Source organism: Macrotis lagotis, chromosome 3 (genome assembly GCF_037893015.1).
Source record: "Macrotis lagotis isolate mMagLag1 chromosome 3, bilby.v1.9.chrom.fasta, whole genome shotgun sequence".
NCBI classification, from domain to species: domain Eukaryota; kingdom Metazoa; phylum Chordata; class Mammalia; order Peramelemorphia; family Peramelidae; genus Macrotis; species Macrotis lagotis.
Window position 1 is genome coordinate 199,180,812 of NC_133660.1, and position 15,138 is coordinate 199,195,949.

The following is a 15,138-nucleotide window of genomic DNA, read 5'->3' on the forward strand; positions in this document are numbered from 1 at the left end:
ACTAACTCCTATAATATCAAGTCCAGGCTTTTTTTTCTCTTCAAAGTTTTCAGGAAGTCCTATAATTTTCAGGTTGTCCCTCCTCAATCAGTTCTTGAGGTCAGTGGTTTTGCTGATGAGGTATTTTACATTTTCTTCTACTTTTTTGATCTTTTGGTTTTGTTTAACAGAATCTTGATGTCTCATGAAGTCATTAGTTTCCACAGATTCCATCCTTATTTTAGAGAAGAATTTTCTTCATTTACCTTTTCAACTCCTTTTCCAATTGGTCAATTCTATTTTTGAAGTTTTCCATTTGCCCAAGTATAGTTTTGCAAGAATTACTTTCTTTTTGCATTTTTCCCAATTGAGGATCTGAGAGAATTATTCTTATTTTTGTATTTGACAATTGTATTTTCCGATGTATTGTTTTCTTGTTTCGAGATGTTAATTTTCTCTTGCAATGTGTTAATTTTTCTCTTAAGGTTCTTTTCCCAACTTTTCCAATTGATTTTTAAACTCCTTTCTGATTTTTCCAAGGAAGTCTTTCTGGGCTGTAGACCAATTCATATTCCTCTCAGAAGTGCTAGATCTCTCTGGTTCTTCTAAGTATTTCTCCATGGGTCCCCCTTTTTGCTGGTTTTTCTTCTTTTTTCTAGGATTTTGTATTGGGGGAGGGGCTGACTCTAAGAGGTTTGCTTTTGAAGATTCTAACAGCTTTGTTCACTTGGCTTAATAATTCCAAGGGCTGGCCACTATGGAGTGTTGGTTGCTTTCTCTGGAGTGATTGAAGCCCTCTCCCAATCCTGGAGGGAGAGAAGAGGGAATAGGTAGCAGGAGGGGCAGTTGACCTTGATGAATTGACCTTGAACAAAAGGCTGGAAGCCAATCTCCCTTTCAGCTGAATGCACTCTTAGTCCACACCAGTGCCTGAGGGGGTGGGGGGTGGGATGGGCAGCTACCTTTTGTTCCTGGAAGAATGCTCCAAAAATATGGAGCTCAGCTCCCAAATTGAGCTGGAGGATTTCCAGGTGTGCATACCCCTCCTCCCCCTGATGAAAGACTCTGCCGCTAAAGTTGGTTCTCCACCCACCTCTCACTAAAGTCTCTGCCTCTAATACCTCTTACCAAAGTCTCTGTGGCTAATGCAGGTCCTTTGCTTCCACCCCCCCCCCCCCCCAACCCCTGCTGTTGTCCCTGTGCTGACCCTCTGGTATCCTCTCCCATTTCACCCATGGTTCCCTGAGACAGACCTTGTTGATAGGTGTTCTCCTAGATTTTTTTTGTGTGTGTTTTGTCGATTGAGTTTCTTTCATATTATTTTTTGAGGGGACACAGGAAGCACTTAATGCAGTGCCTGTCTTCTCTCTGCCATCTTGACTAGAAGTCTAAGGAAAACTATTGTTCAGAATAGTTGCTCAGTTATACATGGCTAATAAATGGTAGAGCTCAAATTCAAAAACCAGATCTTTTGAATCCAAGTTCAGTTCTATTTATACTACCTCCTATATAGTATTACTTTAAAATATTGTTTCTTTATGCTAATAACGGTAGTGATCGTATAAACAATAACAAAAGTACTTGAGAAGACTAGGTGACACTATAAACTTTTGCATGTCTTCAGCAATTATTCTCACTTCTTGCTAACATTTCTACTCCTTTGAAAGCTACTGTCTCTGAACCTCCATAAACTCATCACCACTTAACCAAGATCTATCAAATTTGTTCTTTTATTGCTATCATAAACAGATGGTTTGTATTGATATAGTCACTGAACCATGTTTTCAATATGTAAAAGTTTATCAATCAACAAACACTTATTAAACAATTTCTATGTTCCAGGGACTGGATTAAGTATTGGGGGAAGGCAAGGGGGGAAAAAACAATCCAAGTGTTCATGGAACTTGTATTCTATTGAGGGAGATATACAGAGTATAAATGGGAGATGATCTCTAAGTGAAGACATTGGTGAGGGCCAAAGGGGAAAGGGGAAAGGGGATAGAAGGAACTAAGAAAAGACTCTTTCAGAAGGTAGGGATTCAGATGGAGGTTTTCTTTTGCCCCAGTCAAGATTTCTATTCCTGTCATAGAGTCAAGTATCAAAAAGTTATTTTGACCAAAAAAATCTGAATTAGTCATTTCTATGTAGACAGCCTCATACCCTTCTTGTATACTTGAAAACTTTTTTTAGGTCCTGAAGATTGTCATTTTTACTAAAGGGATATATTGATATAATATAACATGATGGAAGAATTTCTTTAGTAAGCTAATGTCAAAAATCATGTAAATAAATTATATAATATATATATATTTCATTCTCTATGACCCAAACATATGGTATAATTCATAGCAAGAGGGACTAGGCCTGTTTTCATTAGTATAAGGGACTCCTGGTTGAGAAAACTTCATCTACCAATGCAGTTTAGTACTTTCTTGCAACTTGAAGTATTATAGAATTTCCTAAAATACTGACAGGTTAAGTGACTTGCCTTGAGTCACACAGCCAGTATGTATCTGGCCAGTTTGAATCCAGGTCTAATTGACTTTGGTACAAATAACCTTTCAACTATATCATTCTGTCTCTGTGTGGCTCATTGACATTTGTATTGACTGTTATCTTCCTTCCAAATAGATGTTATGCTTTAATTTTTCTAGTAGAAAAGATTCACAGCATGGATAACTCTGTACTCCCTTCCCAAAGAAAAGTGCAAAAAATTCATTTTTTGTATTGGATCATTGCTCATACTGCCTCTCTGTAACTTTCCTTAGGAATGCCCCAGTGGTGTTGTTAATGAAGAAACCTTCAAAGAGATTTACTCTCAGTTCTTTCCACAGGGAGGTAAGTACAAATGTAGAGTTGTTAACATGCTCTGAAAATGAGCATTCCAGCTGTAATTTGGAACATAATTTTGATCTTCCTCATGTCCCTCTGGTTGTTAAAAATGATTGTGTATATTTAAATAATATATAGCAGTCACCAGTGATACCAATACATGAGTAGTTAGACCTACTCTTAATACTGATTTTGATTTTAAAAAAAAGAGAAAGAATCTATTTATTAAGTACTTTGATGATTTTAATGATGGTGGTAAGGAAATATATCACACATATGAATCTTGAAACATGGTTAGTTCTTTTTGTAATTATTTTGTCTTTAAGTATAACCTGCATAATTAACATTTTCTCCATCATTTTAAGTCTAGACATTAAGAAAATGATAAATCGAATCCTGATTTGTAGCATTCACTGATTTCCAAGGTATAATTGTTCTCACAACAAATTTAACAGTTTTCCAGAGTCAGTTTGAGTGAACCCCTGCTTAACTGTATATATATAAAATACTTAATCAGATCTCCCAAAATCTAGTAACTAAATCAAGCAATAAAATTCCAATATATCACAATTAACCTTCTGACTGTTGTTGGGTCATATGTTCTAACACCAACAAAAGAACTGAGAAAGGAATAACCATTTATGCAACACCTACTATGGACAAGGGACCAAGCTAAGCACTTTTTCAAATATTATCTTTGGTCCTTATGACAACCTTAGAGGCAGAGGTGTTATTATCTTTACTTTTTTACAGTTGAAAAAAACTGAGGTAACCATAGTTTAAATGGACTTGCCCAGATTCCCATACCTAGTGTCTGAGGTGATATTTGAACTTGGGTTTCTCTTCACCAGGTTCAGTGCTTTGTGATCTAGGGCACCACCTAACTGTCTTAACATGGAATTGAATATACCAAATTTTCAAACAGGAGATTTAGATTTAGATACCAACTATGTTATTTAATGATCTGTATGACTACAGACAATCCAATTAATCTCTCTGAGCCTCAGTTTCCTCAACTAAAAAAATCTCATTACTGTTGTTACAGAGAAAGCACTTTACAAATTCTAAAGCCCAAGAGAAATGTGAGCTCTAAGCATTATAAAAGATCCATTAAAATATCATATCATTTTCACATATAATTTTAAAATTATTTTACACTCTGAAAATTATTGAAAGTATCATATATTCTTTCTCTACTCATGTATTCACATACATTTCCCTGTAAATTGTTATAGCCCACAAACACAAATGGAAAACTTTTTATTGCTTATAAGTAATGGATAAAGTTATTACATGAAACAAGTTTAATCCAGCATCACATTAAAATTTCATCTTTATTTTGGAAAAAACAGTATTTCTACATTATGGATGCCCTACTTAATATATAGTCCCTTAATATATAGTCCCAAAGAGATTTCATATTAAAAAATCCAATAGATAAGAAGAAAACCACTTTCTTTGCTTTTAAAAATTCTTTGTTCATGTTAATCAAAATACATAAATTCACAAATATTTTCTCTTACTGATAACTATGAATTTTTAAAAGAATCATGACTTGTAATTTAAAAGATTGATTCTGATTGACCATATTTTCTATAATGCTAACAAAGGAAAAGTACATTTTAAGGAAGAAAATTCAAATGGCAGTAATTTCTCCCTGACCTATAAAATCCCCTCTTTGGATGGTTTTCATGAACTATTTTAACTATTTTTTCAATTCTTGATCCTGACAAGACCAAAGAGGGAAGAATAAAAATTATATATATGGAGAGATATATATATATATATATATATATATATATATATGTAAATGTAGATATATATATGTTTGTGTACCTACATATATTTGAGTATATGAGCATATGTATATGTAGATGTATATATTACAGCATAAATAATACAGTATATGCATAGTAAAATATGATCCTACATTATATCTATATATAGCATATGTCTATTGTATTATATATATATATATATATATACACATAATATGTGTTATATATGTTTGTGATTTCTATTTCCTGCACAATTTTGTGCATGGATAGATAGTATCAAAAAAATCTCCATGCAGTTTTAAGCTCTAATACTTAAATCTTTGTATAATATACATGCATGCATATAAAAGTGTATATACATACCCTAGGTGTATATATAAATAACCATTTATATACAATATAGTATAAGTACACTTATATACTATATATATGATATATAATTATATATTATAATACACTTATATACAATATATAATTATACTACAAATTTAGCATATATTATAGCATATCATATATAATTATATATAATTACATAAAATAAATTTATTATGTGTGTAAGAATATCATATATATATAATATCCACATGTATAGGATCAAAAGTCATAATGCAATATTATTTAATGTTTAAAGCATCTTATGATTTATACTGTCTCAAGATATGAGACCTGCACAGTGTTTATGAGATTTGTTGATATGTTTTTAGAGTATAGCTTTCAAAAGTTCATGGACTTCGGAGATGTTGGTATGTTGGCTTTTGAGAACAGATAATAGTAGGAATGTAGAGGTCACTTATCCATTTTGTTTATGTTCATAAATGAGTTGTGGGTATGGAGCAGAGTTGGGAACAGATAAGGGTCTGTAAGAACATGACATGAGAATTATCTAGTTTTCTGCTCATCAAAATATCTAGAATAAACTAAGAGATACATTGAAAATGAGTGAAGTTTTCCTAGTATAAAAACAAATGAGAGAATAGCAACATAGAGAAATCTACAAAAAGCCATAAAATGAGAAATATGTTTTCACCTTTCTAACCAATGTATGTCCTGTTATATGTATATTATTTATTTTGTATAGTTTCTAAAATCTGTTAGTCCATGTCACTTTTTACTAGCCCTTCTAAGTTTCAACTTCTTGATTCACTGCTACCCTGTGCTTGTTATGGATTCATTTATTCATTTGACATACATTTATCATCTGCTTTCTATTTGCAGGGCATAGAATAATAATGTATCCGACAACTGTAATAACTAATGTTGCTTTAGAGTAGTTTTGTAATTACCAAAGATTTTGTACTTATGTCTTTTGTAAATCTCAGAATACACTCATGGAGGTAGGAAATACAAATATTGTTATCTGTTTTACAGGTAGGATAACTAAACTTCAGAGAGGTGAAGTCACACTCCCAAGATCATACAGCTAATGAGTGATAGAGGTAGAGCTCAAGCCCGTTCCTTGTGATTTTTGGCTCAGTGTTCCCCAAATTTCCCTAAGCATCAAATGATAATTAATTCATACCTACAGTCAAATTAGAAACAACTCAGTAGCTTATTAACTCAGCCCCATTGGTAGCTGCATTGATATTTCTACTCCCAGCATTCAAAAGGATAAAGTAATGGTAGTGAATACAAACAACCACTTTTCCCGTCATATCTAATTATTGTTATTAACAACAATACAATAATAATAACTAGTATTTATAAAGCCCTTTAAAGTTTACAAAGCTCCTTAAAAATTATCTCATTTTATCCTCACAATAATCCTAGAAGGTAAGTACTATCATTATTGCCACTTTACAAATGAGGAAATTGAGGCAGAGAAGTTAAATGAATTGCCTAGGGTCATCCAATTAGTAATTGTCTCAGACTGGATTTGAACTATGTATTAACTTAAAAGGAGAAACAGCTAGATAGTACAATGGTAAGAGAGCTGGAATTGGAGTCTAAAAAGATGAGTTATAATCTTGTCCAGAATCTCACTAGCTTCATGGCACTATGAAAATTGCTTAATCTTTCTGTAGTGTCTCATTTTTCTCACTTATAAAATGGTCTGGCCACTAAAATATCCTTTCCTGCTCTAAATATGTTAGGTGGCTCAATGGGTGGAGGACTGGCCTTGGAGTCAGGAGGATAGGAGTTTGAATGCAGTCTCAGACATTTGATACTTACTAGCTCTGTGACCTTGGGCAAGTCACTTAACCTTGACTGTCTCACATCCAGGGCTATCTCCAGTCATCCTGATTCCTATCTGGCCACTGGACTCAGATGGCTCTAGAGGGGAAATTGAGCTAATGACTTAGAACAACCCCCCCCCCTTTACTCAAATTCAGTTCATATGCTTATGATGGCATCACCTCTATGATGTCATGGTCTTCTTTGAGAATGAAGGACAAACATCATCAAATATCTGATCCTATGAAGTCTTATGTATAGACATAGCCTTGGATATCCCTCCAAAGCTCCACTATAACCAGTTCTTCCCTGACCTTTACATTCCATCTCTACCTTCCACATCCATACAAACAAGCTTTCCCCTCTGCCTCTCTTCATCTCTTCCTTTTTGGTCTCTTTTCTTCCTTAGACTCAAGTCAGGCACCATCTACTCCTTGAATTATTCCCTCATTCTCTGTTATTTCTTTCCTCAGATACTCATAAAGTGCTTTGGCTAACTTCATCTTCCCCCCATTACTTTTGATTTTGTTTATCTATTTACATGTTTCTTTCCTCCCCTTTCTGCCTCCTACTAAACTTCTCCAGGACAGGGACTGTTTTAATTTGGGCTCCATATCCCCAGTACCTAATACTGCTCTTTTTAAAAAAAAAATTATTTGTTTAAGGTAATGGGGTTAAGTAACTTGCCTAAGGTCACACAGGCAAGCAATTATTAAGTGTCTGAGAATGGATTTGAACCCAGGTACTCCTGACTTCCAGGTCAGTACTCTCTCCACTGAGCCACCTAGCTACCTCCCTAATTCTACTCTTAGGTTTTGTTTTGTTTTACTTTTTGCAAGGCAAATGGGGTTAAGTGGCTTGCCCAAGGCCACACAGCTAGGTAATTATTAAGTGTCTGAGACCGGATTTGAACCCAGGTACTCCTGACTCCAAGACTGGTGCTTTATCCACTACACCACCCAGCCACCCCTCTAATTCTACTCTTACACATAGACCAGTAGATGGGGGGATGAGCTTTTATAATAATAATAACAGTTAAAACATTCTTGGTTCTGCTATTTAATCAATGTTCAACTGAATTGAATGCTCTAAATTTTAATGTCAGTTATAATTAAGTTTCTTGCTTTTTACACTAACTGACTCATGAAATCTATAGTCCATAGTCTAAGTTTTTCAGATCATGTCTATGATTAAATGTATAATATGGTTAATTGTATAAGAAATATACAAATATCTAGATATATCTATATCTCTACATCTATATAAATATAGATGTAGAGATAGAGATAGAGATAGATAGAGATAGAGATAGAGATAGATAGAGATAGAGATATCAGTGTTTTTTCAAGGGGCATGTGAATTGCTATTAACATATAGGGGTAGTGGAAAAAACATCTAACTGGAAATATGATTTTTGGTGACCTTAGTCAAGTAAGCTCCTCTCTGAGTTTTAGGTTCATTGTCTATAAGATGAGGGATAAGTTCCAAGGTCTCTTCTATGGAGTCCATTCCAAGATCCTATAGATTTGGTTCTTCTGAGTCAGTAAAGGAAACTTAAGCAACTCACTGATGCCATTCAGTTAAGGGAACTTTGGCACTTTGGATATAGAATTTTGGCATTATTGTTGGGAATGAGAATAGGTAGTTGAGCCTGATAGCTGGCACATGGAAAAAGAAATCTTTTGTCTTCTTTTTGGTAGCACTGTTACATGACTTAGTACCCTCTTATCACAACAGCTGATATCGGTATTCATTATCACATAGAAAGTTATGCCAACTTTATTTAATTTTTTGTTTACAGCAGATCAAATATTCTGAGTTTAACCCAGTGCCGTAGTCATCTCTTGCTAAAGTAAGCACCTTGGGAAGACATATTAAATTAGTTCCACAAGGAGTCTAATTAAAGGTTACATTAGGAGAAATATCATTTAATATATTATTATATAAAATGTTTTATGATACACTAGACAGCTCTCAAGGAGTTATCATTTTATGTATGTTCTCTCTGTAATTCAAATTTGAAATGTCAATATGAATGTGTTATAGTTTGATGGTTAGGTTTCCTGGGTCCCAAAGAGAAGCCATGTAACATTAATAAATGAAACTTTATCTTCATTGATGGTTTTGTTTGAGTATGTGACAATTTTCTCAAATAGACACTCTGATCACTTGGGCACTGAATTTAGATTTCATTAAAAGATGAATTTCTTTATGAAGGGCAAAAGCTATGTTGTATTGATCTAATTATTATTTAGGCACATTGGGTAGAGTACTGACCCTGAAATTAGGAGGACCTAAATTCAAATTTGACCTCAGGTAATCTTGGGCAAGTCTTTTTTAATTTATAATTTATGCTCCTTCTTTTTGTTTTTTTTAATTTTACAATTTTCCCCCCAATCTCACTTCCCTCCCCCCCAACAGAAGGCAGTCTGATAGCCTTTACATTGTTTCCATGCTATACACTGATCAAAATTGAATGTGTTAGAAGAGAAATCACATCCTTAAAGAAAAAATAAAATATGAGATAGCAAAATTACATAATAAGATAACTTTTTAAAAAAAATTAAAGATAAAAGTCTTTGGTCTTTGTTTAAACTCCACAATTCTTTCTCTGGATACAGATGATATTCTCCATTACAGATTCCCTAAAATTGTCCCCAATTGTTGCACTGATGAAATGAGCAAGTCCATTAAGATTGATCATCACCCCCATGTTGTTGTTATGGTGTACAATGTTATAGTTCTGCTCATCTTGCTCAGCAATCAGTTCATACAAATCCTTCCAGGCTTCTCTAAATTCCCATCCCTCCTGGTTTCTAGAACAATAGCATTCCATAACATACTTCTACCACAATTTGTTCAGCCATTTCCCCAACTGATGGACATTCACTCAATTTCCAATTCTTTGCCACCACAAACAGGGATGCTATGATTATTTCTGTACAAGTGATGTTTTTACCCTTTTTCATGATCTCTTCAGGATATAGACCCAGTATTTCTGGATCAAAGGGTGTGCACATTTTTATTGCCCTTTGGGCGTAATTCCAAATTGCTCTCCAGAAATGTTAGATGGGTTCACAGCTCCACACCAATAATGTATTAGTGTCCCAGATTTTTGGAGCAAGTGTTTTAATCCTGATTGCCTTGTAACTAAGGCTCTCTTCAGTTGCCCTGATTCAAATCTGGTCAGTGGACCCAGATGGCTCTGGAGGAGAAAGTTAGGAAGGTGACTTAGCACAACACCTCCTCTCTTAAATCCAATTGATGTCCTGACAACACCTCTCTGATGCTATGGTCTTCTTTGAGAATGAAGGCCAAATATCATCATTTTAAAATTCAATTTACAGGAGCCAGTGCAGTTTACTGAGTAGAGGAGTAATATAGTATTTCAGAAATATGTTGCTGACATAACTAATATGGAAATATATTTAATATGATTGTAAATGTATAACACATATCAGATTGTTATCTTTGGAAGGGTGAAAAGGAAGGGAAGGAGAGAAGGAAAAAATTTTGAAACTTAAAATATTACAAAAATGAGTGTTGAAAACTATCTTTACATATATTTGGGGAAAATTCTATTAAAAAAAGAGAAAAATATGTGGCTGGCATCTGGAAAATGAATTATAAAGAGAAAAGACTAGAGGCAGGGAGACTAATAGGATTTGACTTAGGGCTTGTGAGAAGAGAAGCAGATGGAGCCAAGAGGTGTCATGGATATAAAATGAACATAACTTGAAAACTGATTAGTGTGAGAGAGAGAAGCAAAGCAGTACTACAAGACTGCAGACCTATGTGACCAGAAGAATGATGGCTTCCTAACCAGAGAAAAAGGAAGGAAGATGTATTTATAGGCATATAGAAAACCTGAGATACCTTGTAGGACTTCTATTTCCAAACATCCACTAAGTTTTCAGTGAAGTCAAATTCTAGAGCTAAGGAGAGAGATAAATTATGTATCTATGCATGCACACATAGATAGATGCGCATGCATGTATATGTTCATATATATACATATGTAAATATATCTTGGATTCATCTATATAGAGATGATAATCTGCAGATAAGATCATCAAGAGATAGAATGAGGATAGAACATTGGGGAATAGATAAAGCTTTCATTTTGGATGATGATTCTGACACAGGAGAAGAACCAAGAGAGAACAGTATCCTCAAAATGCAGAGGTAAAATTGTCCAGGATGAGTGAGTTATCATCAGAATAAAATGCTACAGAGAGGTCAAAAATGATGATGATTTAGGAAAAGCAATAAGGTTTCCATTTGGTTAACTTTGGAGAGAACAGTTTCAGTTGAATGATAAAGTCAGAAATCAGGTTACCAAGGAAAGGAGTGGGAAGAGAATAACTGGAATCAATGAGGGGAGACAGCTTTTTCTAAGAGCTTGACTATTAAAAAAAAGGGGGGGAGGATTTAGATAGTTTGAGGGAGTAGGGAAAAGTGCCAAGTGAAACTTTTTTGAAGGTGGGAGGAGACCTACCTATATTTATAGGCATCTGGGAAATAGTAGATCCCAGAGATATTTAAAAGGGAGTGATTGTAGATGCTACCCGCTGGGAAAAGTCTAGAAGGGATGAAATCCAGGGTCTTTAAAGAGAAAGGCCAAGTGTTCATCAGAAGTTAGAAGGAAGACAGTATGGATCATGATGCAAATGGGTTTTGCAATGTAGAGATGGATAAAAACTTTTTTTGGTAAAATATGAGGTGAAATCATCAGCTGAAATAGTTAGGAGTAGGGCTAGTATGGGAGGTTTGAGAGCGGACAATTTTGAAATAACTTCTGTGGGAATTACAGTAGAACCAGTTAAGGAGAAGGTACCAAACTGCATGGCAGAGAGAGTTTTCTCATAAGAATTTCCCTATAAATCACCAGTCAGGCCCAAATCCACATTCTTAATTGAATGATTTTACAAAGATTTACTTTTATACATGGTAAAATTAAATGGGATCCTGGTTAAATTCAATTCATCAGAAAACCCCATTTTCTAGTCATTTGCTTACTGAAGTCTTAATTGTGGTACAATGTAAGTGAAGGGGGAAATTTTTACAGATTAACTATTTATTTTATGGGTAAATTAAAAGGTCTGCAAACTATATTTTTAAAAATTTGCCTAATCAAGCATATTTTTCTTCCTTTTTTTTAAATTTCAGATTCGACAACATATGCACATTTTCTGTTCAATGCATTTGATACAGATCACAATGGATCTGTGAGCTTTGAGGTAAGTCCAATGACAAACAAGAAGTCCTGACCATTGATGCTTTAATTTAAAACTTCCTAAACATTGGTCATTCGAAACTTTCACTACTTTTTTTTGAGTATGGAAAAGCAAAAACAAGAAAAATGATGTACAGGAATCTGTTTTTCAACACAAATTCAAGACACTTTTAAATTATGTATCACTCAACAGCAATAAAAATTACAATCTACAGTTAATTAGATTTCTAACACTTCAAATCTCTCTGGCATGGAAAAAGGTTAAGTCCCCTAATTTCATTAGTAATAGCCATTTGAGGGAAGTCTCCTTTTAGAACTGTAAAGCCTTAGTTAATGAATCCCCTAGGACTGAAGCTCCTTAATAGCAAAGTTACTCAAAAGCTTCAAAGACATCTTAATTTGTGGAGTCCAGCACACCTAGAAAGAGAGTAAAATGTAGATAGATGGCAGATGAAACAAGAAAGCATTCTAGGTTTCCAGCAACTAGGAAAATGATGTTAACTGAGAAAATGACTGCCAATGAAACACTGACAGGCAAAATGAAGGGATCCTAGAGGAGAAGGTTATGACAGAGTAGAGAGAGTTGGAAGAGACAAAAATGGCAGTACTGTTACTGCATGACTGGGGCAACGATTCATTCTAATATTTCCTATATTGCTGTATTATTCTAGTTATAAGATGGTTAAATCCAGGCCACACTCCTAAAATGAGACCTTTGTGAAATGCAAGCCTAGACATTAATTCATGCTTTTCTGTACATAGAGTAATATAACAGGTACTAGGGAAAATATATCCAAGTTGACATTGTCTTTAGTAGGGGACAGAGATACAAACTCAAATAATTACAATATATAATACTGCATGAGAAAGATAGTACACAAGGCAAATGCTTGCATGGGGAGTCCAAGAAGCTTCTTGAACATGGTGTTATTTGAGTCCTTAAAAGATGGAAATGGGATCATTGAGAAAAGATTTAGTCACAACTGACATGACTGAAATCAGGAACAGTTTTTCATCAAAGGAAGAGGGGCATTCTAGGTACAGAAAACAGTGTGAAAAGGGGGAAAATGTAGGTCAATTTCTGTAACCATTAGTTCTCTCTGTCTTGCTTTTAAGGCTTACCTTATTTCCTTACAAATATGACTGTAAATTCCTTTAGATCAGAGACAGTGTCTACTATATAGGAAATATCTTCCCATGAAGGGTAAATGAATGTCTTGAATTGCATTTCAAAAAGGTCTCTATTTAGGAGTGTGACTGGATCAAAGATTCACATGTCACTTTGGATAAGAGGAAGGACTTTCGACTCTAGTTCCTCCCACCCACCCCCACTTCCTTCCTTTATTCTCTGCCCTTTTTCATGGGGCAAGGAAACCTATGAAACTTAGTCATAATCTCAGGGAATGGGATGCCTCCCTCCCAAAGTGATTCAGTCATCTAACTTTTATTAAATGTTTGCCACCTGCAGTATGGGGAATATAGAGAAAGATAAAAGGCATACACTCAAGGAGCTTACAGTCAAAGGAACTCTTCAAAAGAGCTATAACCAGTAACTACAATAAAATTAAAAGACTTACTGAAGCAGAGAAGCAGTGAATAGCCATTACATCATGTGGAATCTTCTCATTCATTGTATATTTGTGGAGATGATAAAGACATTCCCCTCCCTCTACCACCACCACCACCACCACCACTGCTGTTTCATTAACTAATTTTCTATTGAAATGAGGAGACAGAAGACCAGAGAACATGAAATTATAAGCATAAATAGATTTTGATGACCCCAGGTAATCTTTTTCCCATTAAACCAGAGTAATAGGACTTTTGGCTATAAAATGTGAAATATAAAATCACTTCAGAGTTGCGTTCTCCAGCTCAGTACACACATCCTGATCAGAATTAAAGACATGCCTGAAGTCACTGAAAACATGCATTTATAATTGCAAATCAGACTCCCCAAAATAATATCAGCAGTGGGGGGGTATTAAGGGTTGGAAAGGAGCAAAGTAGATCAACAGAAAAATGCAAAACTTTTTTCATATCTGTATAAAGGAACAAAAGTTGGAAGAGGTGCAGAGAAGGAACTACTCATCTATAATATTTCATAGTTAGAGAGTATGCACCAACTCTTAGGAAGAGAAGAAAAAATACTCCATCCACTAATGCTGAATTTCACAGCTGGGAAACATTCACCAATATTTGAAGCTCACCTCCCCTAGTCCCTTTGCTTTTGGATCTTTTACCTCTGGTGGATTAAGCTTTTGCCTGAAATGCCCACTGGACACCATTTCCCCACATCTCTTTCAAATACCTCTCAGGATCATTTCTTTGCCATCCCTCCTGATGCCATTGCTTCCATAAAATATAAAACAGTTGCACTTATACTGCTCCAGAAATTTAAAAAATGATAGCTACATATCTCAACATCCTTTGCCATCACTCATATTTACTTAGTGAGATTTTCAATACTAACCTTGCTCATGGGATGTTAAATGTGTTTTTACATATGGTACTGAGTATAAACCATGTTAAAATGCTAGAGAAGCTAGATATGGGGGGAGAGCAAATTTGGCTTACTGATAATGAAATATGTTAATAGAATATTCCCTTCAATTTTTAAAATGTTGCTAAATATAACATAAATACTATCAAAAGATAAAAATAGGAGCTGAATTCATCTAAGAAAGGATTTTGTTTTAAATTCCATCTTTATATAATCTATGATAAATAGGGCAAAAGATACATGTATTGTGTTTCTAGAACTGATAAAGATACTGTCCGCTTCACAAACACACACACACACACACACACACACACACACACACACACACACACACACACACACCAGAAGACTAGTCTGAACAGACAACCTGAGAAAGGAACAGAAGGACCGTTTTTACCCACCTTTTTACTTCTGGAAAGCATATTGGGATGCCCTACAAAGGGAAGAGGAGGGAGTGATTCATGCTCATTAATGTCTCAAAAGGAAGAGGGCTAATACAATCCCACCTCTGTAAAACAAAAACAAAAAAATCTCCTTTTTTTTTTCTTTTTATTTAAGGTGCATGAGTTAAAAATATAGGAATCAAATTAGAGTTCAGAAAAGTTTATGCCTAAAGCTTCTCAGCAGTTTTGTGCAC

The 15,138-nt window shown here is 34.7% G+C and overlaps 2 protein-coding genes across 7 annotated transcripts in view; one reads left to right on the top strand and one right to left on the bottom strand.

Annotated features, from left to right (window-relative positions):
* KCNIP4 (potassium voltage-gated channel interacting protein 4) overlaps positions 1–15,138 on the top strand; it is a 246,263-nt gene that overhangs the window by 212,948 nt on the left and 18,177 nt on the right. For all 4 annotated transcript variants that reach the window (XM_074229712.1, XM_074229714.1, XM_074229715.1 and 1 more), the window contains exons 3-4: positions 2,749–2,818; positions 11,932–12,002. In XM_074229712.1, coding sequence (XP_074085813.1) covers positions 2,749–2,818; positions 11,932–12,002 — 141 coding nt within the window. The remainder of the gene's footprint in view (positions 1–2,748; positions 2,819–11,931; positions 12,003–15,138) is intronic.
* PACRGL (parkin coregulated like) overlaps positions 1–15,138 on the bottom strand; it is an 84,679-nt gene that overhangs the window by 21,636 nt on the left and 47,905 nt on the right. The window lies entirely within an intron of this gene.